The sequence below is a fragment of the Taudactylus pleione genome, unplaced genomic scaffold (genome assembly GCF_031769625.1).
Source record: "Taudactylus pleione unplaced genomic scaffold, aTauple2 ptg000019l, whole genome shotgun sequence".
NCBI classification, from domain to species: domain Eukaryota; kingdom Metazoa; phylum Chordata; class Amphibia; order Anura; family Myobatrachidae; genus Taudactylus; species Taudactylus pleione.
Window position 1 is genome coordinate 3,447,154 of NW_028284421.1, and position 27,713 is coordinate 3,474,866.

The following is a 27,713-nucleotide window of genomic DNA, read 5'->3' on the forward strand; positions in this document are numbered from 1 at the left end:
AAGAGAGTGCTTCTTGTCTATAAAGAACTACCACTGTTGAGCATGGGATACAGCTCTCATTGTCCAGTAATAGAATATAAAGTAATACAGGACTGTAAGCCACTGATTCACTAGAACATTACTCTTAGGGGTCACACTGCCACTGCATCCAACAAGTGCACCTCCGCTAGTCTTCTTCACAGGCCGATCTTGTCCCAGACTCCTGATCTTTTGTACGCAGCACTACTAAGAACTAAACTCTGCAAGTTCAGGGCTACTGTAAGTGTGGCATATGGCAGCACTTTCTCGTAGGCCTAATTGAATTGACCACTTAAAACAAATTAAAGGTAAGAAAAACTAAAACTAAAAAAACCCACAAACAAACAAGACTCCTAGAACAATTTTAAGCAGACATTTAATTACAGTACCTCTTTAAATGCAGCCATCTGTAACTGTACTCTGTTCACAAATCTCCACTGTATGACCAGACTGAAGGAGGGGAAAAAATGTATCAGAAACCAAAATCATCACTTTATTCATTGCTGTAGATGCCGGCAGCATACAATGAGTCACAATTTTAAGACCTTAAAAAGCTGACTTGCCAAGTTAAACTTACCATTTGATGATCACAGGCATATTTATCATCATAAAAACCCTAATGATGTATTTATATTGCCAGCATGGAACACACACCAAAAACTGCATCATAGCAAGTATGTCATTAAAAATATAGGGCCATATAATTGTAAAACATTTATTGCACATTTGTTAAGAGAATATACCTGCCATGTAAAGGAAATATGGTGGCAGTATAACAAGGTGGGTGTAAGGACTTTGGTTCATGTGTGACACACTAACAATTGTTATATCGATCAGTCTTCCTGTTTAGCTCCACTTCTCTCATCACAACACTGCCCCTCACACACAGCCATATCCTCGCTAGCATAATACAAGAGTGGTCAAGGTCAGTGCCTCTCACAGGATCAACTCATATAGTACTCTTTGCTGCTGTGGGCATTCTGATGAGATTGGCTGCCAGGTTGTTCTGAGTAAAATTGAAAATCTGGTACGCAACAAACCCAAAGAAAAGTAACAAAAAATAATAATCTGAAGTCACCTGTTGCATTATTTCCATGTCATCACATAATACATTTGCTGTGTATGTGACCCAATAGTAATTATAAGCAGAGCACCATAACACTATAAACGACACCATACTGTGACTATCTAAACTACCTTGGATTTTTGGATACTTTGCAACCTAGATTTTCACATCTGATTCAACTGGCATTGCCAAGTACAGTAGCAAATGACCTTCAGTATGCTAAAACCTAAGGGATGCTTGTGTCAATTTTGGCCATGCTCTTCTCATAAGAATCTACACTATTGAGATGAGTACTGCAAATGTCAGTTTATTCTTTGCAGCTTGGCCTTATACTTTCTATAGAGAGCTTTGCAGGAGCACCACTAGTCCTGTACAGGCTACTCCTCTCATTTAGAATTGTGTACGTCTGTATACAGAAGACACCTGTTTCTAAGGTAAACATTGTTCAACAAGATAAGTTAAAGGACTCACATTGTGCCAAACCCCTATGAATGGGTCACTGGTGTCTCAAAATCAACAGAACTGATCTTGTGATATTTCCACTTGTCAAGTTCCTGAACATAAAGTCCATGTTACATGGAAGGGAAATAACACTAGTAGAGCTATTTATTGCCACTTTACGATAACTAGGTTGGCCTGTACCATCCCCTTTACTATGTTACTTTGGTACTCTGGCAGAAAACAATCACTTTTATAAGCGAACACTTTCATTAAGCAGTGATCAAACTAAACATCCTTCTCACCCTTACAACAAACAAACTTAATCTTTCAACATATCATCCCATGTATCTTCTTATGCCCCAAGACAGCACTTTCACCTCACACCTGCCCCTGTTCAGCACTACAGTGATTTATACTGGAGATATTGATGGGGATTTGGGGGACTAAACACATGATACAAAATTTAACAGCAGGGCCGTAACTAGGATGGTGCGACCTGTGCCATGGCACAGGGCACCTCAGGGCAGAGGGTGTTATTTGGGCATGTCAATTTTCCTGTTTATTATATCATGATCACTTGTATCGTCCTCTTCTTTTATCCCCAGCATCTCCTGGCCTCCCCCTATCTCTTCCCTGGCCCTTCCCCATGAGGCCATGGCCCTTTTTCTGGAGCACTATCTTATGTCCCTATTTGAAAAATAAAAGGGGGCGGGAGGACTGGGGGACGCCAATGCTCTTTCTGGCACAGGGCACCAAAAAGTCTAGTTACGGCTCTGTGTAACAGGATGGTACTGTATATCGGAGAAAAGAATGTTATAAGCATTAGCTAAAATAAGTAAAAAAAAAAAATGTTACGTAATAGTGCTTGTAATGTCCGCTGCCTGTCTGGCTCTGCTGTGCGCATTAAAGTGCGGACACACTAGACTATTTTTAGAACAATTTACCCGATTCCGATGAATCGGAACAACAAATTGTTAAGTGTGTACACAATATGCGCGCTTCCACGGCGTCATCCCTCGCATCTTCAGGTCACCCCTACATGCAGCTCAATCGTTAACAATTTACAGCAAATCGTGCATTGTGTATGCTCTACCGAACGACCAGGTGATATGTTTAACATTATAAAGTTAACGATGAAACAACAGACAATATATTGTTTGGTAGATTGCACAGTGTGCATGCACTATATCGTTTGTTCGGGAGTTCAAAGGAAATCTAAACGACCATCACGTCTTTTGCAAGTCGTCTAGTGTGTACGCACATTAAGACTTGAAACTTTCTGTATCTTTCCCTCAGTGGCCAATTAGACTACTTATATATGCACAAAGCTGAAGTCAGATAGAAGAAATGTTCCCATCTAAGAAGAGTAGCAATGTAACTGCTGTAGTGAGAGCAGGTTTCAAAATACAATTCAGGAATCCTAATTATAATTCTTCTCTGCATAGTAATGGGTGTACACTATGCAATATATAAATACATTGGTGATGGTCTCACTGTAATACAGTATACAGAGAACTGCAGTTACCTGGGGAAGCATGGAGAGATCATCTATATACTTACTGTATATACTCTTTCTTGTTCTTGTTGGTGACTACTATGTCTGCCCCACCAGGTTTAAGGTCATGTTGATGAGTCTTGAAAAATTAGAAAAAACAATTAGAGACATTGCCAGAGCATTCAGCCAGTCACACAGCTACCACTACTATCCAATACCTGTCCAAAAAGTTCCTCATCCACAGTGAATCGGATGTCTAGTTCTGTGGGGTCATTCTCTAGAATCCACTGGAGAGAATTGTAATATTCACTGTCCTATGGGACAATAAACTTTTATGGTAAATCTTTTTATAAAATATGACCAAAAAATTACAGCAAATCATTAATGCACAAAGTAAATATCTCCCCTTACAGATGTATTACCACCTGAGCTGTGTAACCTAGCCATAACGGAGGCTTATGATTGGTCAGTCAGCTCACAACTGCCCCAACAGCTCTTTTTTTCTCAGGGTTGTGAGAAGAACAGCAGAGACCCATAAGAAATGGCTGTATGGAGTGGCCCCCAGCTACCTAATTGTAGGTTTGACTGTTTGTAAAACTGAAGTGATACGTTTTAGAATAGCGAAAACTCAGAATTGGAAATGAAACAATAGATGGAAGAATGTGTACCTTCAAAGTTATTAGGTGAAAGTACTAGTATGGTGTGTTCACGTTCAAGTGATTGACTACCGGTAAGGATAACAGCAGGTGTCATGCGTATGTGCCATCTTTTCCACTTGGCAGTCAGCAAGGGGCCATCTGCCCACAGAGCGTAAAAGGTGAACACAATGCCAAGGAGTGCACTGCTACTGATGGATGTAAGAGTTCTTATTGCTAGCATACGAAAAGTCATGTCAAGAAGGGCAAACACTACTTTTTTTTAAATTTCGAATAAGAAATTACTGTATTCAAAAACTGCAAAAGTATTGGTTTAATTTAAGATTATGCATAGAATCTACAGAACTACAGAAAGGAGCAGGCAGAGTAGCAATAAATGGAGCAATTGTATTAAATACTGAATTTAATGTGTACTCCAGAAAATGACCAGAATGGTTTTCTCCCGGAGCTCTACCAACTAGTACAAAGCACACGGGATGTTCATGGCAGTAAGACTCAGATTTGAATTGGCACGTGTACCAGGGCATATCTAGGAGCACACTACTATCCATTCTTAGGAGACAATAGGGGTATATTTACTAAAGTGCAGGTTTTTAGAAGTGAAGATGTTGCAACCAATCAGATTTTATCTATTATCTTCTAGTAGGTTCTAGATGAATGATGAGCAGAATCTGATTGGTTGCTATGTGCAACAACTCCACTTCTAAAGACCTGCACTTTAGTAAATATACACCTAGAGGTGCATTTGGAAGTAGCTAGTATTACATCTAGGTTTGCATAGCGATAAATATTCATCAATCACTGTCCAAAAACAATAAAAAAAAAATTCCTAAAGTTCTGCTTGTTTTATCCAAATTTCTGTCTAAACGAATCAGGAAGTGAGGGGAGAAAAAGACTGTTCATATTACACTTCCATTTTGGGTGTGTAAAGGTTATATTACATTTCTCATAGCATGAATACACAGGACAGCAGAGACCTAAAGATCACCAGCGCTCAAGCTGCTGCAAAAATCTTAGAGATATGCCTTTCTCCACAACTTAAGCTCTTTTTGATAATCTTGTTGCACAAAATGTTTTGCATTGCTCTACTAAATTACGCGCACTGATACGTCACTCTATACTGAGCAAATAAAAATGTGCTAACGCTAACTAGCTAATGTGACCATAGTGTAATCTGCACTGTGCCCTGGGCTGTGGACAAGGGCAGATTGTCTATAGGGCGCACTGAGAATCTTCCAGGGACTGCCTGATTTATTTATTTCTTTGGGTAATTTTTTCTTTTTGGCAGCGCCGTGGGGAAGTGGGGGTTGGTGGGTAGCAGTGCGAATCTACGGCTGTCTGGACTTACTGGAGCCAAGCCCGGGAGGTGTTGTGAGCTTTGTGAGCTTTCCACCCAGACAGACCTGCTATCTGCTGCACCCGAGCAGGTAAAAAAGAAAATTGAGCTCCAGGCTGTAGGTGGACACTCAAGTCGCTGCTCTCTGGAAACCACTAGGCGCTGTGATGTCTTCATTCATCTAAGGGAAGACAGTCTGGACAAACATTCTCACCAGTATGTTACCTATGGGAGGTTTAGATTTATTTTGAAAATTCCATTTACTGAAGAAAAAAAAACCAAACTATCTTCTAAAGTGATCTTTGTGTAAATCCTCCCATGGTATATCTACATTTAGAGGGGTATTCAATATGAAAGGTTAACTTCCCTGGCGAAGTTAACGTTTCATATCGGAGTTTTTTTCTGCGTAAAGGTATGGTGCGCGCTCCCGCTTATCCCCGTATTCAATATCAAATTAACGAAAACGGGAAACTCTGAAGTTGGATTTGCGTAAAGTTACGAATTTTTCCTTAAAATAATTGTAAGACCCCCCTAAAGTTGTAAAAACATGCGGGAACACTATGGATACCCCCGTTTTAGCCTTTAATTGAAAGTCGGGGCTTTAAATAGCCGCAGCAGGTGTTTTTTTCCCCGACATTGAAGAAGTGATGCAGAAGAGCACTTAGGTTATTTTTTTCGTTTTTTTTAGTGGTCCCTTCAAATTTGGGGTACATGAAAATGGGTACTAGCATATTTTGATGTCCCTAAAGTAAGTCTTTAAAAACTCTGCATTTGTGCACCTGCCGCTATAATTCTATTCTAGAAAACACCTGCCGCATACTTGCAGAATAGCCCTGAACCTATTTCCCTATTGTTTAACAATTTTTTCCCATTTTTTTTTTATTGCACCCCAATTTTTAAATTAATTTTTTGGGGTGTCCCTTTTTTTCTTTTCTTTTAACTTTTTTTGACACAGTTCTTTTTTAAATGTCAATCTCAGGGGTGCAGGCTATTTTTTTTTAAGCCTGCACCCCTAAACCCCAATTCTGCACTTTTTTTCGACACCTAATCAATGGTGAAAAGTTATCACCATTTTTTATCAAAGACTTTTCAAAACTGCGATACGTCTTTCAAATTGAATACGGTGTAAAACTAAAACCAGTGATATTAACGCACAAACGTTAAAAAGTGCGATATTAAAGCAAAAAACGATGTTTTCGCACCCATATTGAATACCCCTATTAATCTGGTATGTATCCTCCCCTCTGCTCTTTAAGATAGACAAAGTTAGCACCTAGGTTGCAACTAATAAAGATCAAGTCTGGTCATTTTGCCCTACATTTTATACAGTTGTTTAGTAAAGTGAATTCCATTTGCAGCATGTGCTCTTACTCTGCTGTGTATTAAGTCAGTTATTCACCCTCTCTGGGTGATGCCTACCAGCCATATTGCCCAACATTTGTGACGTGGACTTCACGATCACTAATCATTCTACCCTGATCACCGGGTACTGGCAGCCACTTGTCAGGGGATTGCAATGATTGTGCGCTAACTACTGCACTCGTCTTATGGGAGCGTGTTTCAGGAGCCCTGCTGCTGGCTGGGTATCCAATGCTGCACTCCAGTTTTCATTTCTTCACATTCATTAAATGTGTGGTACAGCACAATACTGTGAAGTATTTTTTGTGTGTTAGGTCCACCTACTGTGGCATGCTCCAGTTTGTGTTGCTGTTACTCCGCCTACCATTGAGTGTTGCTTTACCCCTGCCTACAACAGATTACTCTATGGAAAATGATGTGCTAACATGTGTTGCTCCCCCCCCTCATTTCATCTAGTTCTGCCCATTTGAGACACTTGCATCATTTTTTTTCGGGGTGATTTTAGGTTCCCAATCGGCCTCTGGCTTTTGACATGACCATCTCTGTATAAATATCACACTTCCTGGTTGAAAGATCAAACATTTCCCTACAAAGGCAATGAAATAAATGAAAAGGCTTCTAGTCATATAAAACCGAAGTCCATTCTTCTGTGAGGCTTCCATCATCATAAGAGTCATTGAGCCCTATGTCAATGCATTGATTGCCAAGATCTAGTTCTCTTTACTCTAGGATGACCTAAAGTAGTCATTACTAACCTAAATATGTTGGCGCACAAAAGGAGCAGGCAGACAAATTACTATTGATAAACAGGTTGTTAACTAATTTCATTTAGATTGGATATATCCAAAGGAGATAATGTGATTACATACTCTGCATTCACTGCAAGAGATCATATGAAGAACATACATTACAATAACGAGACAACCTACCACAGATGCCATGTCATTCAGTGTTATTGCCTTTTGAAGCATCATTTTATAAAATGGCCGGATGAAAAACCCTGTAAGCAAAGTGAGAGAGAAAACCATTTATGGAGAGTTATACAATGCACTGGTATGGCTTATATGCATACTGTGGAATACAGTATGTACAAATTAATTTTTGCTCCAGCAGTCCCAGACATCCTATGTACATATTTTACCAATTGCCCAACCATGGACCATTTGCATTTGCAACACACAGTCCTTACTAATGTATGCAGTAATTGTGCACGGCTATGTAGGAGCATGATAAGTGCACCGCAGATTAAAAATAATTTAAGGTTCAATAGAACAGCATATCATATGAACACGTGCAGTGCCCATGTCACATTGGATAGGCACATTGCATTATATCTTCATAGAGCCCCACAAAAGGGGAACGTATGAAAACTGTTCTATAGGTAACTATAGAAAAGGTGGTGTTGTCCATAGTGGTACAGTTTAGAAAAAAGAGCAAACCCAAATTTGCACACTGTTATATGGCTTAAAAGCAGAACATGTTTTAAAATATTCTTCAAATGAAGAGATTTATTCAATTAGCCACAAGTGGTGCTATGTACTGTTGCACCGACGTGGAAATACCAGCAACGGCACATTAACCGCACACATCTCTCAGCATAGTTTTTATACACAGCAGCCCTAACATAGGAACATAGAATTTGAAGGCAGAGAAGAACCACTTGGCCCAGCTAGTCTGCCCCATTTTTAAACATTTTGTTACCTCAACCCTTATTGATCCTTACTTCTTCTGAAGGATATCCTTATGTCTATCCCATGCATGTTTAAATTGCTCTACTGTCTTAGCACCTACCACCTCTGATGGGAGGCTATTCCACTTGTCCACTAACCTTTCTGTAAAGTAATTTTTCCATAAATTTCCCCTGAACCTGCCACCCTCCAGTTTCAGAACATGTCCTCTTGTTCTAATACTTCTCTTTCTTTGAATAATGTCTCCTTCCTTTACCTTGTTAAAACCCTTTATATATTTGAACGTTTCGATCGGATTCAGTATGATTTACCTCCGGCCGCATGGACGGCGGTTCAAATCCCGATAGCGGAAGCCCGACAAGGATGAAAATCCCGATCGTCCTAGGGAAGTATTTCCTAACCTAATTTTGCCCCCTAACCCTCCCTTAGGGGTGCCTAACCCTAACCTTCCCCCCAAGTGCCTTCCCACCGCCTAAACCTATTCCCCCCTTCCCACCGCCTAAACCTACCGTATATACTCGAGTATAAGTCGACCCGAATATAAGCCGAGGTACCTACTTTTACCCCAAAAAACTGGGAAAACTTACTGACTCGAGTATAAGCCTAGTGTGGGAAATGGCAGCAGCTGGTAGTGCCCCCAGTAGTAATTCCCCCTGGTTGTGCCCCCAGTAGTAATCCCTCCTGGTAGTGCCCCCAGTGGTAATCCCCCCTTTCAGTGCCTCCAGTAGTAATCCCCCCCTGGTAGTACCCCCAGTAGTAAACCCCCTTTTAGTGCCCCCTGTAGTAATCCCCCACTGGTAGTGCCCCCTGTAGTAATCCTCCCCTGGTAGTTCCCCCAGTGGTAATCCCCCCTTTTAGTGCCCGCTGTAGTAATCCCCCCCTGGTAGTGCCCCCTGTAGTAATCCCCCCCTTGTAGTTCCCCCAGTGGTAATCCCCCCTTTTAGTGCCCCCTGTAGTAATCGCCCCCTGATAATGCCCCTTGGTAGTGCCCCCTGTAGTCCCCCCCCCCCCCCCCCAGTAGAGAGAGACGTGAAAAGAATAAAAAAAAAATAAACACTTACCTTAAACTCCCGCTCCTGGTCCCGCCGCTGTCCGCTCCTCCGGTCGCTTTGCATGGGAGAGACGTCGTCATGACGACGTGTCTCCCATCACCCACTGCGGGAGCCGGAAGATGGCTCCCGCAGTGGGAGCAGCGGCAGCCGATGAGAGTCTGACAGTCTCTCAGCGGCTGCTGATTACACCAAACACGCAGCTGCCGGCTCCAGCGGCTGTGTGTTTGGCAGTGTGTAGCGCTGACCGCTACACTTGACTCGAGTATAAGCCGAGGGGGTAGTTTTTCAGCACATTTTTTGTGCTGAAAAACTCGGCTTATACTCGAGTATATATGGTAAGTCCCCCGGGGTAATGCCTAACCCTAACCTCCCCCCGGGACAGCCTAACCCCCCATTCCCCTAGCCTAAACCTAACCTCTGGGGGTGGTGTGTGTGTGTGTGGGGGGGGTGCATAACTCTAAATCCCACCCGGGAACCCTAAACCTAACCCTCCCCCCGCGGCTGTCCGCGCCCGTAGCCTGGCTTACAGTCGATCGGTAAGTCGGGTGTCTGTCTCCCGTTGTAGGGAAAATGACTGGTGTCGGGATTTCGACGCCTGTCATTTAACCCTTGCTGAGATTGTACAGTGGGGAAGCCAATGGTCGGCATTCTGTCCATCGGCTTCCCGACTGTTTCCCGTTTCTATCATGTCCCCCCTTTCCCTTCTCTGCTCCAAACTATACATATTAAGATCTTTCAGTCTTTCCTGCTACATTTTGTGGTGTAGACCTTGCACAATGTTAGTTGCTCTATAAGGCTATGAACAAAAATCTGCAAGTTCAGGGCTACAATAAGTGCGGCATAAGCTCTCACTTACTCACAGGGTGAGCCACCACGCAGCTAATTGAACCAAGAACATAGTATTCAAACAATGACAGTATAGTACACTGCATAACTGCAGTAACTCCATTATTTGCACACAAATTTTCTAAGAATGTGATTTGTATGCCTCTGCAATTATGACAATTATACCATTCTCAAGGTGCCTACACACTTGGCGATGTGCTCACGATCCGATATTGTGTCAGATTTCCCCTTGAACTCTCCCCAGCAGCTCCCTGGCAGTCGTGGGCACGATTTGGTGTTAAAGATTGTCCAATGTGACAAACGATCTATCGTGCCTCCTACTATTCCAGTGCATCGTGACTGAGATTGTCAAATCGGCCCTACAGCACGGTCAAATCTGAAGCTGCGATGTACGACCTGCGGGGACGCGCATCTGCATCGTGATTGGACACTCACAATTTGGGCATATTTTACACGATTTGTCGTCACGATGCGTCGGAATCGGGCAAATAGTGTAAAATATCATTAAGTGTGTAGGCACCTTCACTTTTAAAAAAAAAAGAACTAAAAAATACAGTTTGCAAAATATAAAATTGTAAAGCTCTGTAAAGTATACTGGTGCTTCATAAATAAATGTTAATTTCCCCTTTTGCAAAGGAATGCCTAATCAGAATAACGACGCATTCATGCTACACAGCCTGTATGTGACTATGGTCTCGCATTGTCATAGTGTATGCTGTTTGTTACGCTCTCATACTGTGAGGCCATGATGCGGTTTACTGCTGCCTTATAATATACTATTGGTGTCTCAACAAAATATGAATTAAATAAATAAAAACAAAAAGATTCATTTATAAACACATTTTCCGAACTGTGTTTTGGAAATGATCTACCAACATTCCTACTGGTGGAACAGTGTCCTCATAATTGCTTATTTCCATATACACACTATGTGGCAACAAATGTGTGGATAACCGAACCTCACACCCATATATGTTCTTGTTTCGCCCTTTCCACCTTATATTAGGAAAAGTATACAGGGATTTTAATCCTATTCAGCCACAAGGGCATTCAGAGGATTTGGTCACCGTTCAACATTACCATGTCGATACCCGTGTCCACATGGTTCAACATGCCGACATCCTTAGAATGTCGCCGTTTCACAATGTCGACATCTGAAATTTCGACATTTGGAATGTTGACACGTTCAGTAATCCAATGGTCAGGGGGGTGTGGATTGAAAGATCTACAAAAGGTTAACAATGTTTAGACAGACACCAGATGTTAGACAGCTAATAGGTCGACAGGGACAAAAGGGCAACACACTAAAGGTCAACATGTAAGAAGGTCGACACGAAAATTGTCGACACATATAGATATATAACCCTAATCTTCACCCTAACCCTCCTGGTGCCTAACCCTAACCGTCGGGGTAGGTGCCTGACCCTAATCGGCAGTTCTAGAGCCTAACCCTCCGGCAAATGACTAACCCTCCCGTCTGGTCCATAACCCTATTCGTCGGGGTAAGTGCCTAACCCAAAACCTTACAATAATAAAATGTAGCGACCATTTATTTTTGTCGACCATTTGAACCCATCGACTTTTACATGTTGACCTTTAGTATTTTGACTTTTTGTCCCTGTCAACCTATTGACTGTCTGACATCTGGTGTCTAACTAGACACTGTCGACCTTTCTTCTTCAGGGTCCATAGGGTCCACAGAATCTACCTTGGGGGTATGTAGTGGAATGATCCATTTCACCAAACAGCACTAGCTTTGTTGCTCCCAGCATGCATCGGTCCTCATCCCTATATACCCTGCCCCTAGCCATTCAGTTTTTTTGTTTGGTGCGCAGCAAGTATCCAGACGCACCTGTTATAACAGCGGGACTGCCTAGGCAGTCCCAGGCTTTTTTATTTTATGATTTACGTTTAGCGGTACCAGGCGCCGATAAAGACGCGGGTACTGCGACTCCTACTACCTCCGCCGGGGCCGAAAACACCAGTACTGCTATATGCCCTGAGGGCCTCAGCGTGGCTTAGCTTGCGTCTGTACGGAGATGAAATGTAAGTGCGCGGCAGTCCTATCATCTGGTGTAGAAGGAACATCGGTCCAGCAGCGGGTGAAGGCCTCGTGTGACGTATCCTCACTGAGGCGGCCGGGTCCTTATCGTCTGTCAATAGGGACGGGTAGTAGACGTACTAGAGCGCACTAGTAAGTGTCTACTACTATGAGGCCAGCGTACCCGTGCCGTCAAAATCACAGCTAAGGGGAGATAAGGCGATCCCCCAGACACAACTTCCGGGGCGGAATTCAGCGCCTGGTTGGCTATATTTGACCACCTCGTGGTGAGACGCTCGCAGATCGCATGTGTGTGTGTACTGCTGTAGCTGTTTGTTTCAGAGGTTGGTCGGTCTCCCTGTATACACTCGATATCATACCATTACCCCTCCGTGGCTGGCTAGTTGATTCAGAGCACCATTTGCAATAATAATTGTGCGTATTTATGCATTGTATGTGACTTTAATGCTAGCTGCTGTATTGTACTGTCTCTTTGTTTCAAACTGTCAATTGTACCTGTCACTGTGTTTCTCCTCATCCCTCTGGTGTGGGGGGTTTCATTGATATGGAGTCATATTGCATTTACGCTGTACAGCTTATACCATTTATACATTTGTCATGTCTAAAGGTGTAGGTGAGAAGGATGATATGCCAGTACTCAGATCATGTGTATCTTGTGTGGCAGGCTTTCTGAGCAGGATGTTATCCTGGATGGTTTGTGTAGTCTCTATTGTAAACAGCTACCTGTTCAAGCCAGTACATCTAGAGCTCAAGCACTAGAACCACCCAGGTGGTATCAGGTTTTGTCGCACTTAGTGGACAAATTTGCAGAAGCGCGGGCTCTGGCTGCGGTACTTCCCCATGCTATGTATGGGGTATTCACAGCAGTTGCATCCTTCTATGTATATGCCCCCTATGAATTCCTGTGGGGTTAATTCTACTGCTCACTCTAGTCAGAGTACGCCGCTGTCTATAGTTCCTCAGCAGCCAGAAAGGCAAGTGTCAGCAAAGCAGGGGCATAAGAGAGGTTCCTACCAGTTGCCTTATAATGACCTGGACTCCTCTTCAGACTCTGATACTCAGAGTTCTGGGTCTTACTCAGTAAAAGACCATCAGTCTCTGGTGGATGTCTCCTCTGTGGTGAGAGCGGTTAGATATGTCCTAAGTATAGAGGAAGAGGAGCCCCCACCGACAGCCAAAGTGGTCTTTAGACGTCAAAAGGTGGCTAAGGACTATTTTCCTCAGTCTGAACAGCTGACGAATCTAATGTTTTAGGCATGGAGTACTCCTGGGAAGCATTTCCATGCTACAAGGAATATAACCTCTCGGTAACCATTTGCAATTGGGAAGTGTAACAAATGGGAAGTTCCCCCAACGACAGACGCTCATGTCACAAGGTTGATTAGGAGCGCTACGTTACCCGTTCCTGCAGCATCCTCTTTAAAAGAGGTTACAGATAAGAAACTTGACAATCATTTGAAATCAATGTTTTCATTATCTGGAGCCATTACCAGACCAGCTATGGCTGTAGCCTGGGTAGCCAAAGCTATGGAAGAATGGACGACAGCTCTGGAGGGTACTATACCTGATGCTACCAGAGAACAGCAGTCTGTTTTCTATCAGATGAGAGAAGCAGCTGTGTATAGGGGGAAGCGGTAATAAACCTGGAGGCGGATGCAGGATCCAAGAAGGCTCCTGAATCTTTGCATTTTGTGGGGAAGGTACTGTTTGGACCGGAGATGGATGACAATGACTTCTCTGGCAACACCGAAGTCGGCTGAATTGCCATCCGCGACCACCCTTAAAGTTAGGCAGTCGGCAGCTCAGTCCTTTCGCCCACAGAGTATGGTGAAGGGTCAGTTCTCCTCTAGACAGAGTCATACCCGCAGGACACATCAGCCCAAAAAATCTTGGTCAGGCAAACATCCTGCCTCCAAGCCAGATAGTAAGTCTGCTGTCTGATGGGACAGGCCTCCCCCTGGGGGGAGGGGTGGCAATCGAAGGCCAACCCTTGCAGTTCTCCCAGGCTTGGTATCAGACAACTACGGATGCCTGGGTTTGCGAGCTGGTTTCTCAAGGTTATGCCATAGCATTCCTGAGGCATCCACCTCAGAGGTTTGTGGATACAAACCTTCCTTTAGACCCGGTCAGGGCAACGGCCTACCGGGAGTCTATTGGGGCCTTCCTGAAGTCAGGTGTCATAGCCCCTTGTCCCTGTGACGCAACAGGGAAAGGGTTGTAATTCAAATTTATTTTTGATTAAAAAAATCACATGGGTCAGATTGCCCTATACTGAATCTGATGTCTCTCAACAGGTTCATCCATGTGCCAAAATTCTGTATGGAAACCCTACGGTCAATTATGCTGGCGATGGAACTGGGGATTTCATGGTCTCCCTGGATATCCAGGATACATATCTGCATGTGCCGATTGCTCGATCCCAGCAAAGATTTTTGAGATTGGCGATATATAAGCAACATAACCAATTTCAGGCTCTACCCTTCGGGCTGGCCACAGCTCCTCGGGTATTTACCAGTATAATGGCAGTCATGACGGCTCATCTCAGACAACAAGGAGTTAGGATACTGCCATATTTAGATGACCTCATGATATTCGCACAATCTGAGGAGATGTTACAATGTCATCTCCAGGTGACCATTGTCTGCCTACAAGAGCACGGCTGGATAATAAATTGGAAAAAGTCCTCTCTTTCTCCAACCCAGCAGATGGTGCACTTGGGGACACTGCTGGACTCTCTGGGACAGAGGATTCTTCTACCAGAAGACAAAATTCTGACACTACAATCTCGGGTGCGCAGTCTTCTCTGCAAGCAAAGAGTGTCGGTACACTTGGCAATGCAGGTGCTGGGCTCCATGGTATCCACATTCGACATGGTGGCTTATGCCCAGTTCCACTCCAGGTCCCTGCAGAATTGGATCCTGGCGCATTGGGATGGACAGTATCTGATAAAATCCCAGATGATTTGCATCTCGCCAGAGGTTCGGCTTTCCCTCGCCTGGTGGCTGGAAACGACTCATTTAAACAAGGGTCGTTCATTATGAGTACCTGAATGGGTACTTCTCAATACAATCGTAAGTCTGCGAGGATGGGGAGCGGTGACAGGTCACCACACCTTCCAAGGGAGGTGGCCAATGCTGGAAAGTCACCTACCAATGAATATATTGGAGCTTCATGCAGTGCACAGAGCGCTCATACTGGCGCAGGACCTCCTACAGGGCAGGCCTGTTCAGGTTCAGTCTGACAACGTGACAGCAGTGGCCTACATCAATCATCAAGGAGGCACACGAAGTCGGTCGGCCATGAGGGAAGTGGGCAGAATGCCATCTTCCAGCAATCTCAGCAATATTCATCCCAGGTGTTCTCAATTGGGAAGAGGACTTCCTAAGTCGCCAGGACATACACGCTGGAGAATGGGCTCTTCATCCGGAGGTCTTTCAAATCCTGGTGGACAAGTGGTGATTACCAGACGTGGACCTCATGGCGTCACATCACAATGTCCCCAGGTACGGGTCCAGAATGAGGGACCCCTCAGCCGCCTTCGTGGACGCTCTGGCGGTGAGATGGGATTTCAGGTTGGCATACCTGTTTCCTTCAATCTCCCTCCTCCCAAGGGTCGTCAGAAAGTTCAAGCAGGAAGATAGAAGGATAATAATAATAGACCCTGCCTGGCCCAGGAGGCATTGGTTCTCCGACCTGACTTGTCTATCCATAGACAGTCCACTTCCATTGCCTCTATGGCCGGATCTGCTAGTGCAGGGTCCCTGCCTATAACAGGATTTACCTCGGCTGGCTTTGATGGCATGGCTGTTGAGTCTGACGTCTTCAAGGCCAAAGGTGTTTTGGCCTCAGTGATTCAGAAGATGCTGAGGGCAAGGAAGCCTGCTTCCGCTCACATCTATCACAGAATTTGGCATTCATTTTTTCTTTGGTGTGCTCACAGAAAATATGACCCTAAGATTTTCAAGGTTGCAAGGACACTTGCTTTTCTTCAGGAAGGATTAGACTTCGGTCTTTGTCTGGCTACCTTGAGAGTTCAGATGTCTGCTTCATCAGTTTTGTTTCAATACAAAATTGCCCTCTGCCAGATGTTAGAACATTCTTGCTGGGGGTTCTCCAGCTACAACCTCCATTTGTCCCTCCAGTGGCTCCGTGGGATTTAATTTTGGTTCTCAGGGCGTTGCAGATGGCTCCCTTTGAGTACAGTGGACTTTAGTAGGTTGACAGCAAAGGTACATTTTCTCCTCGCCATCGCCTCGGCTCGTAGAGTTTCTGACTTGGCAGCCCTGTCATGTCGCTCTCCATATTTGATTTTCCATCAAAATAGAGCTGTCCTCCGTATTAAGGTGGATTACCTACCAAAGGTGGTTTCCCGTTTCCATATGAATGAGGAGATTGTAGTTTTGGCCTTTCAGTCTTCAGACCTGTCTACAGGTGAAGCTTCCTTGGATGTTGTTCGAGTCCTTCATATTTACGTGGATCGTACCAGCTCCATCTGGAAATCAGATTAGCTCTTTGTGTTATATGGGTTTCAAAAACGACGCTGGCCAGCAAACAAACAGACTTTGGCTCGCTGGCTGCGTACGACTATTTCTCAGGTCTATACACAGGCTGGTCTCCTTGTCCCAAACATCGTGGGCGGTTAGACATGGTGCTTCGGCTGAACACCTATACAAGGGCAGCCACTTTGTCTTCCGTCAATACTTTTAGCAAATTCCATGCATTTCATACTTTTGCCTCCCAGGATGCTTCCTTTGGGCGGCGGATTCTCCTCTCTGCGCAGGAGCGTCCCCACCCTTAAGGGATCTGTTTTAGGATGTCCCCAAGGTAGATTCTGAGGATCCTATGGACCCTGAAGAAAATCAGAGTTATGGTATAACATACCTTAGATAACTCCTTTTCTTCGAGGTCCATAGGGTCCACAGAGCACCCTCCCTGACGCACCTGGCCTCAGTTGGGATCTGTTCTTTTGCTTTTTTCGTATCACTGATTCCCTCTTCGTATGTGGAGTTTGTCTTGTGTGCGATGTACTTCCTTCCTTCTCCACTTTCCGTTTCTTGCAGTTAGGCTTGTTAATAAACTGAATGCCTTTGGCTGGGGGCAGGGTATATAGCGAGGAGGACTGATGTATGCTGGGAGCGACAAAGCTAGAGCTGTTTGGTGAAATTGATCGTTCCACTACATACCACCAAGGTAGATTCTGTGGACCTTGAAGAAAAAGGAGTTATCGAAAGGTATGTTATACCATAACTCTGATTTTTTACTGTAGATCTTTACAAAGGATACTGGTTAGGGTTAGGTGCCGCCGGGAGGGTTAGGAACATTGTCTCCGTTGGGACCTGGAAGACACCGCTGCCACCGGGACCAGGTAAGACACCACTAAACCACTAGGAACGGTTTATTGACAGTGTTGACATGTCATCCGTGTAGACATGATGAATGTTGACAGTCACAGTCAACATGCTAATTTCTACCAAGTCAACATAACTGTCGACCAAATACACCAGACCCGGTGTCAGTGAGGTCATGCACTGCTGTCGATTAGGCCAGGCTCGCAGTTGGCGTACCAGCTTGTCCCAAGGAAAGTGAGAGGGTAAAGGTCAGGACTCCGTGCAGGTCAGTCAAATTCTTAAACATGAAACTCGGCACAACGTTAATTGATGGTACTAGCTTTCTACAAGGGGACAATGTCAGGCTGAAACAGTAAAAAGAGTAGATATCAAACTGCTGACACCGAATTAGAAGCACACATTTTTCTAGAATGTATGCTGTAGCATTAAGGCTTTAGTTCACTGGAACTAAGGGGCCTAGGGGAAACAACAAAAAAACACTTTTCTACCAAACTTTACAGTGGCCAGTACATATTTGGGCTAAAAGCGTTATTTTGGCATCCATTAAACCCAGATACGTCCATCAAACTGACAAAATGGTGAAGCATGATTTGTCACTCCAGAGAATGCCCTTCCATTTTCTCCACAGTCTAATGGCAGTGTGACTTACATCACTCCAAATAACATTAAGCATTGTGATCTGAGGCTTCTCTATGCCTGTTCTACCATGGAAAACCAATCCATGAAGTTCTTGTACTGACACTTTGGAACTTGGTAGTGAGTGTTACAAATGAGGACAGATGATTTTTTTACATGTTATGCCCATTAGCACTATGGTGTTCTCGTTCTGTGAGCTTATGAGGCATACCGCTTAATGGCTGAGCTGTTGCGCCTAGATGCTTCAACTTCACATTAACAGGGCACAAAGTCCACTCTCCCAGGTCTAGTAGGGAAAAAAGGTAGATGAAGGGACATGCTATGACAGTTCTACAATGCAAGCCATTGAGATACTGTTAATGGAAATAACGTGGCTGTGAGCATGCTTGCTTGTATGCACCACTAAGCAATGGTGTGGTTGTAATGGGCACACTAATTAGAAGGGGTGTCTGCGTAATGTTTGGCTATGTAATGTATATTGGCCCCAGCTACCACAATGTCTTTATGCGTTGTTAAACCTGAAGAAAGTACATTTCTTTCATAACAAAGTTATACATAGCATCTTGCATTCTGAGAGAACAACACAAGGTTTTACAAATAGTGTGGTTATGGAAAGTTCGAGAAAACCAACCAACCATCTAGAAGCTTTCCATGGTAGACTGCCATCCCAGCCACACGGCCAATAAATTTAAAATAAGAAAGATGATCTTCATTGCACAGGCCAGAATTTGGATTAATCTGTAAAGTATAATTGTCACTGCAGAGAAAAAGAGAAGCCTGTGTTAGTACTCATTTCATAAAAAAAAAAAAAAATCTAAGAGCATATAAATTCCTTAACCAAAATTTTCAAGAAACCGTAAAACAAAAGAACTAATTTTTACATGTAAGATATAAGTCACTTTATGACTTATTTATATTGCTTGCACAACAAACCTCTCTCAGAATTCCTTGTGGTGGAATTTGGACTACTGCAAAAAATTGCAGAGTATTAATGTTATTTCTTCCAAAACAATTTCAACTAGTTTCCGAACGATAGAGAGATATTATATTAGGGGTAGGGCGAAATTCCAAGCCAAAAAATACAAATAGGAGTTTTTTTTTCCTCTTAGGGTGTGTCCTAAATCAGCACTGTCTTCATTTATAGACAGTCCTAGCAGTGAGATAGTAGAATACAGATGCCGAGTCGCACGGCACCTTGTGCGCCGAGAAGGGCTGTTTGGCGCTACTGCAGCAATAGTGTAGAAGGACACATCTGTATGCTTTCTAGGGACCACTGATTTTCGGTTGTTTTTCAAAAGTATCACTTATTGCTGATGATCTGGATGTAGAGAAGTCAGATGGTAAATGCCTATTCCAATTATTGTAGAACAATGTTTGAAAAGCAAAACAGCTTTCTAGTATAAATAAAACTTTTCTCTTGGAGATGCAGGGACCGATGAGGAGTTGGGCATATGCCTATTTATGAAGTATAAAATATACATATTGTGGTGCAGTTGGCCACAAAAAAAGAGCAGTGATAGAGGCAGCCACCAGTCTGAGTAGAGTTTGGGTGTGTTTGTACAGAGATACAGATACACGTTTCAGATTTGTGCATTTACTGGAATTAATTTTTTGTTACTTTCATTCGTACAAGAGGAGAACGTTTGAACTTGCTGCATTACAGAGCTTTTTGCCTAAAGCATACCATATTAACTGTTATTTGTGACATCAAAACAATTGTTACAAAAACGTTTCTTGTCATTATGACCTGGTTTGGTGTATGTAAATCTGATATACACCTAAAATAACAGTAGCAAATGCACCACTGGTACAAAGATGGACACATCTTGAGACTGTCTGCATTGTGCCCGGCACTTAACTCGGGAAGTGCAGTTTAATGACCGGTTTTAGTCGCAGTAAACTGCATTCTCTGGGATCGATGCTGTTAGCGCACTTAGTAAGCACGCTACTAATATTGCAGCACTAGTGTAGTCGGATTTCTACACGCACCCTCCTGAGGTGCGAGCAGAAATCCGACTAAACTAATCGCGGGTTTACAGTGCGGCCATTTTAATAGCTCCGGGCTCTCATTCCCTTCAATATTCAACATCGCCCTTGATTTAATTTCCCCTATGTTCCACAGCCTCTTTTCTGACTCTATATAGCATCTGTGATTTGTTTTTCTCTACATAGAGCTCAGTGATCTCTATGTGAGTGTCCATCTCCCTAGGTTTACCTCTTAAATACTGGACTGAAGAGGAAAGGACAAACAGCACATGGCCTCAAATGAATCCACTCAGTGCCTTTCTGGGGATATGTTCAGAGGGGGAGGTATTATATTAACACCTTTGCCCCAACCCCTAGTGCAGAGATATGCTGCCAGCGACCCATAACAATACTCACCAGAACGTCTATAGCAATTTTCCAGCAAGTTGTCATTATGTGTATACTGGGCCTCAATCAGAGATGGACTCTGTTAGCATCGCTGCTGTGTCTTTGGATGCAGCAGCGATGCCAACAAATGCTAATGCAGCATTGCAGATCCGAGTGCTGCACGCTAAGAGGCAGCATTGGATCTTCTACGAGACCATCAGCCATCTGAGTGACCCTGAGGTTACTCAGATTGGCCCTCGTAGCTCTGAAGCAGAGGCCAGGAAGTCTGTCGAACCTTGCACCAGCACAAATCGGGGGCAATACGCCCCCATTTTCCAGGGAACAGAGCCGGCACCGCTCCCACAAGGCAGGCTGCAGCTCAGGAGGCACAGGACCCATTCTGCACATGTGCCCCACCATCGGAGATGTATGCAAACCATTTAGTTTGAGTACAACTCTGAATGAGGCCCACACTGTACAGTTCATGGCAAAGATGTGTGATACAAAGATACTTCCTACTGAAAAAGCCTTTAGAATTCTTCTAGCATTAAAGTAGAAACACCAAGCATGACAACTATTATTCTAGTATAGAACTGCTGGAATAGCCCTTTTATCAGGGACACATGATTTACACAGGTTTTGTGGCTAATCAAAACCAGGTGAAATGCACATATGAAGTCAGCCAGCCACAGAACCTATGCAATTCATGTGTGGCTATTCTAGTAACACAGAGCAAACTGAGGCTCATAGGCTGCAGACATTGATCTGGCTGAAATAGCCTGTGGGTATCAGCTGACATTGCTGCATTGAGAATTAAATGGAGTCTTGGTAAAATCATGTAAAGAGGTTTGCTGCAAACAGTTTGACTGCTAATAAAAGAAACAAAGTGGCCATATGTACTAAACATTGGACAATTTCGCAGACACAGACGCCCATATGCATAGCTCTACTTTGCGTTATCCAACACAAAACCCTTACTTTGTAAAAATTACCCATTTTTCACAACCATTTTATGTATGGTAAATATATTAATAAAAAGAGAATCACTGGTCCTTCCAGTGGCGGAACACCGCATTGCCAGGCCACATGGCAAAAGCTGGAGAAGGCCTCCTGGTTTCCGTGAGAAGCCAGTAGAGGCCTTGGGTGGGTGACCAGTCTCCTTCAGGCACTGACTATAGAACTCCAATGACAGGATATGCATTTATCCACTTGGAGGGGTGTTAGCAGTTTTAAATGCACCAGAAAAAATGCAGTAAGCAGATGTGTCAGACACTCACAGCAAAAACAGGCCTGCCTTAAAATGTCTGAATAACTTTTTGTTTTTAAAAAATACAGTAAAATAAAATTGGTAATAGAAATTTTTGTTTTTGAGAATACGAATGAATATACTTACGCTGCAGAATACTCAAAGAGGCCATAATAAGGATTAAACATTTCTTTAGAAATCAGAAAGAACCATTCTCTGGCAACTCCCCCATAATCCAAGCCTTTCTCACTGTCAAATTCAATCCAGAGACGTGCTTTAAGGAACTCTGGCCTCTTCACTGATATTATCTTTCTGTAGGAATCCTCAAAAATGGCTGTACGATGCAACTTCATTTCAAACCTGTTAGGGATATCAAGCTAAGGGAAAAAAAATATTCTCTTTAAAATATGCCTTTTATCTGGCAAAATGCAAGTCTGTTTAAATAATTATTAAAAGGTAAAACTGGAAACATACCTATGACTAACATTAAGTGCTCATATATAGTGGACACATTAAGGGGCCTATTTGTCATTGTTTATTTGATCAAAACCATGCTAAACTGCTGATACCGGATGATCATAAAAGCAATAGGTATCAAAGGCATGTGTTAAAGCGTTAAAGTAGGAGATATCTGCACTAATTAAGGACTCACATAACACCGGAAAGCAGTCGGGAAGCAAGACTGCTTAACCCCGGCAAGGTACAAATGACAGGCGTCGACATCTCGACACCTGGTTTACCGATCGATGGTAAGCCGGGCGCGGACAGCCGCGGGGGGGGGAGGGTTAGGGGCTCCCGGGGGGGACGGTTAGGCACCCCCGGGGGGATGTTAGGCTGCGGGGAAGGGGGGGTTAGGTTTAGGGACTTGGAGGGGGGTTAGGCAGTTGGGGGGAGGTTAGGGTTAGGCACCCCTAAAGGAGGATTAGGGTGTAGAATTAGGTTAGTTTATACTTACCTTAAGGACGATCGGGATTTCCTCCTCTGTCGGGCTGCTGCTGTTGGGATTAGAACTGCCGGCCATGCAGCCGGCGGTAAATCATACTGATTCCATAACATCACCATTCCCATTCATCCCTATAGTGAATGCCATTGTAGCCTATAGGTAACTTTTTTGAGGGATCCCACTGCTGAACACACTTTCCATTTTACTGACAAAAAACATCCAAACACATATACTGTACACATTACATGACATCTTACCTGCTGGCACACTGTGCTGATCTCACGAGGAGTGTAACACTACATGTACACTGATTCTGTCTGCAATGTTCTATTTCTAGACAACAGAAGGTTTGGCGCACACTTACCTGCTTCTTTAATTTTTTGCGGAAGTACTCATATTTTCTTTTGTAATCCCGGGAATAAGGCACAGCCTTTCAAAGAAATAAGAGTAAAGTTCAGAAAATGTAATATACATATTCAGATGCTGCTTTCCATTTACATGCATGCTGAAGTGTAAACAACTGCTTGCTCCATGCTCTCCTCTTGCTAAATATACTGTATAGTAAACTTCTGGAACAATGGCAATTGCATAAAGCTAAAACTGGTTCTATCTGCACAGAAAACAAACTAGTATTTTGTATATACTAACCTGGCTACAGCAGTTTTCTGCTTTTAATAAAACAGTCACATAAAATGTAATATATTTTGAATGTCATTCGCCACATCTCTAGCTTTTGTGCCTGGTGTTACAGGGCTTTTATTTTTCCTTCATCTTCCTCTGCCTTCCAATATCAGACCTCCCCCTGCATTTCTATCAACTCTGTCCCTACTCCCGCCTGTCTCTCTCTTTCATCTGTCCTCATCGTTGTCCCACCCTCATCGCCGTCTCTCTCTCTCACATCTGTCACCCCACCATCAAGTTTAACACAAAATGTTTTGCACAGTTATAAGGTATACATGTTATGTGTTTCACAATAAATGTTACATAATGCCATGGCTCTACCACTTCTTTGCGTTTTGAAAACTTGGATACAAGTGTAAGCCACATGCGAGCTACACAAAACAAAATTATTTAGGCTGCAAATCCATTTACTGTTAATATTTCCATCTGTATTTGAAACTATAATGGTGCGTACACGCAGTCAGATTTAACAGGACGATCAGAACGATAACGATATCGATATATCATTATCGATCATATCGTCCTGTATTTGGGCCCTTCCAACCCCCAAACGATGGTCGATGCGCGGGTATGGATGGTCGATATCGACCACCGCACATGCATGCAGGCCAACCTGGTCGATATCGACCAGGTAAGCCTGGTTACAATAGGGACCAGCGATCGTGGGTCATTATAGTTGTTTGGGGGTTGGTGCATGTGCTGGATGTTCAAATATCGAACATCCAGCACATGAAGAACGATCAGACAACGATATCTGATCGTTGTCTGATCGCTCTGTGTGTACGGAGCTTTAGATTACGAATAGAAACATACTGGTCCTGTTATTGTGGCAGACTGTAAACGTGGATCCTCCCATTGAGTTCTTTTTGTATCTGAAACAAATAATAAAAAACAAAAACTTTATCTTAATATAAAAGTACATTTTAGTTTATTATCTAAATTGAAAAAAAAACAATTTTGCCTTACTGTGGTCAATGTAGAAGACTCTGCCATCAGTGTGGTTTCGCTCTTCCCAGCCAGGCTGCAAGTGAGAGTAGTAAAACATGAAATAGTCGGATACATCATAAATAAACACCAATAAAACAATTAACAGCAAGAACTTGAAGGACCTACAAGATGTGTCCTCATGCACTTAGGGCCATATTCAATTGGGAGCGAAGTTTAAACAGCAAAAAACCTTGCAGACCTTGCGCCCAATTTTGGATCACCGCAGGGATGCGATATCAATATCCAATTAAAAAAATAATGCAAGCTGGGTTTTCTGCTTAGAATACCCCGTAGTACGAGATAAAAAAAAAAAAGATACTTACCGATCCGGTGGTCTCCAAGGCTCCTGGTCATCTCCCCTCCATCTTACACACACTCAAACATACTTGCACACAAGCACACATACTTACCACACACACTGCTGCAGAAGACCGGGTCCCGACAGCCTGGAGGAAGAAGACAGCTCTTCGGATGGGGAGTAATTAAGCTAGTTGGAAACTTCCAAAAAAGTTTTTGGGGGAGGTACTGCAGGGGTCCCAGAGCAAATCCGACCATTTTTCCTAAAATAGGATTGTACCCTGGGACCGAGAGAAGAAAACCTCCCGCAGGTACGGTATTTTTGCTATTCTCGCACCTAATTTAAATTGCCCCCTATCCTCAATACACCATGTAAGGCGTCATGCGAGTGAGCCGCCAGGTCCTGTGCAGCTTTGCTAGTTCTGAGCATCTTCCTCCGCTCGAAAATGAGACTAAATTTGATATGCGACTGATACCTATTGCTATATCTGTGTGCAACTGGACATGTATACGGAGCATAACAGAACTTGGAGTGGAAAAAAGATGCAGTATCGTAGCACTTCGTGTACAGATTCAGACTCAATGCACAATGATATACAAGTGACGCATATCAAATTAATCAGTGCAGTCTCATGGTGCTCCTGAGTCAAATTGCATCATGACGAAGACGCATTTTTAAGCGAAAAAAAAGCTTAATACTAGCAGAGTCGCAAGAGACCTGGCACACCGAGAGGGGCTGTTTGGCACAACTGCAGCAATAGTGTATGAGGACATATCTGTATAAACAAACTTCTTTTTTAACATTGGGAAAAAAAAAATAAGTTCCAGGAAGGCCTTCACCTGCAGCTTCAGCTCAATACTACTAACAGGATATTTTCTCTGCGTTGTTATAAACAGACTTCCGTGTCATGTGACCTTCTCGGTACAATGCAGGGAGGTCACACAACACAACCAACTAGAGGAGGATAAGGGAGCACAGCGAACCTCCTGTAGGGGAGTATTTTTAGACATGTGGGGAGGTGTAAGTGACGAGGAATCCAGGCGGCATATGGGGGAATTTTGGAGTAAGGGACATGTTAGGTTCATTCTATAAATTAACGGTACTGTGCATCACTTTGAAGGCTGGAGGGAAATACATATGTCCCTTAAAAATGCATTGCCCATCATTTGAATGTTTTAAATTACATTTATTCATTTTTGTTTTTAACTTACTGGTAGTGGACCCAGGTCTGCAAGATCGATAGGTGGCCTTGGCCTTAACTGAACTGGAGTTCTCAATCGTGGGTCTTCCTATAATATTTAAAATTGAAAATCAAGTTAGTTTACTGCAGTCTCTAAAAATGCATTGTTCTTGCACACTGCACTCTGGTTCTTCCCTATTATTATGTAAGCAATAAGTGAGCTATTTAGCCTGACCAAAGGGAGAAATAATGTAGTCTAAGCACAAATTGAATAATATTTAAAATCTGATCACATGAGACATATAAAACACCTAAAAAAATAATATATTACACTTTATGGGATCTCATTAAACCATTCTCATCACTAAAAGTACTTGCTTGAAACAGCATTAGAAATAAATGTGAATTCTCAACCATGCATGAGAAATACACATTAAAGTTAAGAAAATCATGTATTATTTTGTTGCACATAAAGAATCAATCATAAGCGCAGACATAGTGCACATGTATAATTCTGCACATTTACAATAGATGAATATGGATTATAATGCAGAGATCTGGTCAATACAATAGATCTACCATACAAATAATAGAATAGTATAACAGGCCCTAGACAAATACCCAAATTAGTTTCCATTTCATTCTAACACACTATAAAAAAGTATACATCTTACAAGGCTTCATATTTACTTACACTTACTAAGATATAAAAAACTTACTCTGAAATTATTTAATGAACAGATCTACAAAATACCTACGTGGTTATTTAATTAACAGAAAATAGAAGTAAGATACCCATGTAGTAGTTTTAGTGATGTGATTGATGAAGAAAGGCCGTCCGTTCGGTGCATGCCTCATTTCCCAGCCCTTTTGACATAATCCCAGATCCTGGTCCACTGACAAGTTGCTGGATTCAATTGTTGGCATCTGTAGTTGACGACTGGTGGGGCCACTTTGGTTGGGGGACAGCTGTGACATATCCACAGGTATCTGCAGCAAAGAATGAATATTCAAGACTCAAACGCAGAGGCCCTGTGCACCCTGTCTCTATAAACAAAGACAGTACAAACATAAAACAGATAATAGTAGGGGTGGCCAAGAAACTTGCTCTACAAGAATCTTGTGTCTGGATTTATTTTTCAATAAACAATACAATAGAGCTAGCTCGTCACCAATTGTTCTCATCTTTAAATGGACTTTGAAAATTGTGTTATTCATGCCTGGCATGGATTTATTATTATGTCAATCATTAGGGCAGATAAATGGCAACAAGACCCAGAAGTCACTTGCCTTTTGCCTAATGTTAAAGCAAAAAAAATAATAAAAAAAATAATATATATATATATATATATATATATATATACACACACATATACATACATACATACACACACACACACACACACACACATATATACATACATACATACATATACACACACATACTTACATATACACACACACACACACACACACACACACACTATTCTATATTTAGTTTTAGAGAAATCAATATGGCGACTTACACATCACGAAAAGGTGCACTGGGTACAAAGAACAATACATTTATATACAAGAATTCCAGAGACAGAAATGCCACCATAAAATGTATTTGCAAAACATTAAAATGACTGCAAGATGTTTGATGTAGTCATACAGTCATGCTATGTATACAGAAGACATTTATTTCTGGCCATGCAAAAAGCATCTGAACAAAGCACTCAAAGTTCTAACATCAGCCAATCCTTTGTGATGTCCTGATCCTGTAGAGAAGGCATCTTCAACCTGTGGCCCGCCGATCGGGGAACTGTGGAGCGGTTCCGCAAGGCCTGCCGACAGGCTCCATTTGCCGGGTGCCCGCTTAGATTTTGTTACCAGCGGGTGCCCGGCCCTCTCACCGACCCAGCGGCAGCCAGAGGCTGGAGCACACTCCTGAGCTCTGGCTTCCGCAATGTGTAGTGCACTATGAAAGAGACGCCATGACGTCTCTCCCATAGTTCAGAGGAGCAGCCAGGCTTACCGG

The 27,713-nt window shown here is 43.0% G+C and overlaps 1 protein-coding gene across 5 annotated transcripts in view; it reads right to left on the reverse strand.

Moving 5' to 3' along the window:
- The window catches only part of NEDD4 (NEDD4 E3 ubiquitin protein ligase), a 214,661-nt gene that overhangs the window by 8,835 nt on the left and 178,113 nt on the right, over positions 1-27,713 (reverse strand). For all 5 annotated transcript variants that reach the window (XM_088445051.1, XM_088445042.1, XM_088445054.1 and 2 more), the window contains 11 exons: positions 26,486-26,680; positions 25,722-25,799; positions 24,192-24,246; positions 24,039-24,097; positions 22,909-22,974; positions 21,749-21,978; positions 18,639-18,760; positions 7,301-7,371; positions 3,239-3,334; positions 3,086-3,159; positions 408-468 (listed from right to left, as the gene is read on the reverse strand). In XM_088445051.1, coding sequence (XP_088301177.1) covers positions 408-468; positions 3,086-3,159; positions 3,239-3,334; positions 7,301-7,371; positions 18,639-18,760; positions 21,749-21,978; positions 22,909-22,974; positions 24,039-24,097; positions 24,192-24,246; positions 25,722-25,799; positions 26,486-26,680 — 1,107 coding nt within the window. The remainder of the gene's footprint in view (positions 1-407; positions 469-3,085; positions 3,160-3,238; positions 3,335-7,300; positions 7,372-18,638; positions 18,761-21,748; positions 21,979-22,908; positions 22,975-24,038; positions 24,098-24,191; positions 24,247-25,721; positions 25,800-26,485; positions 26,681-27,713) is intronic.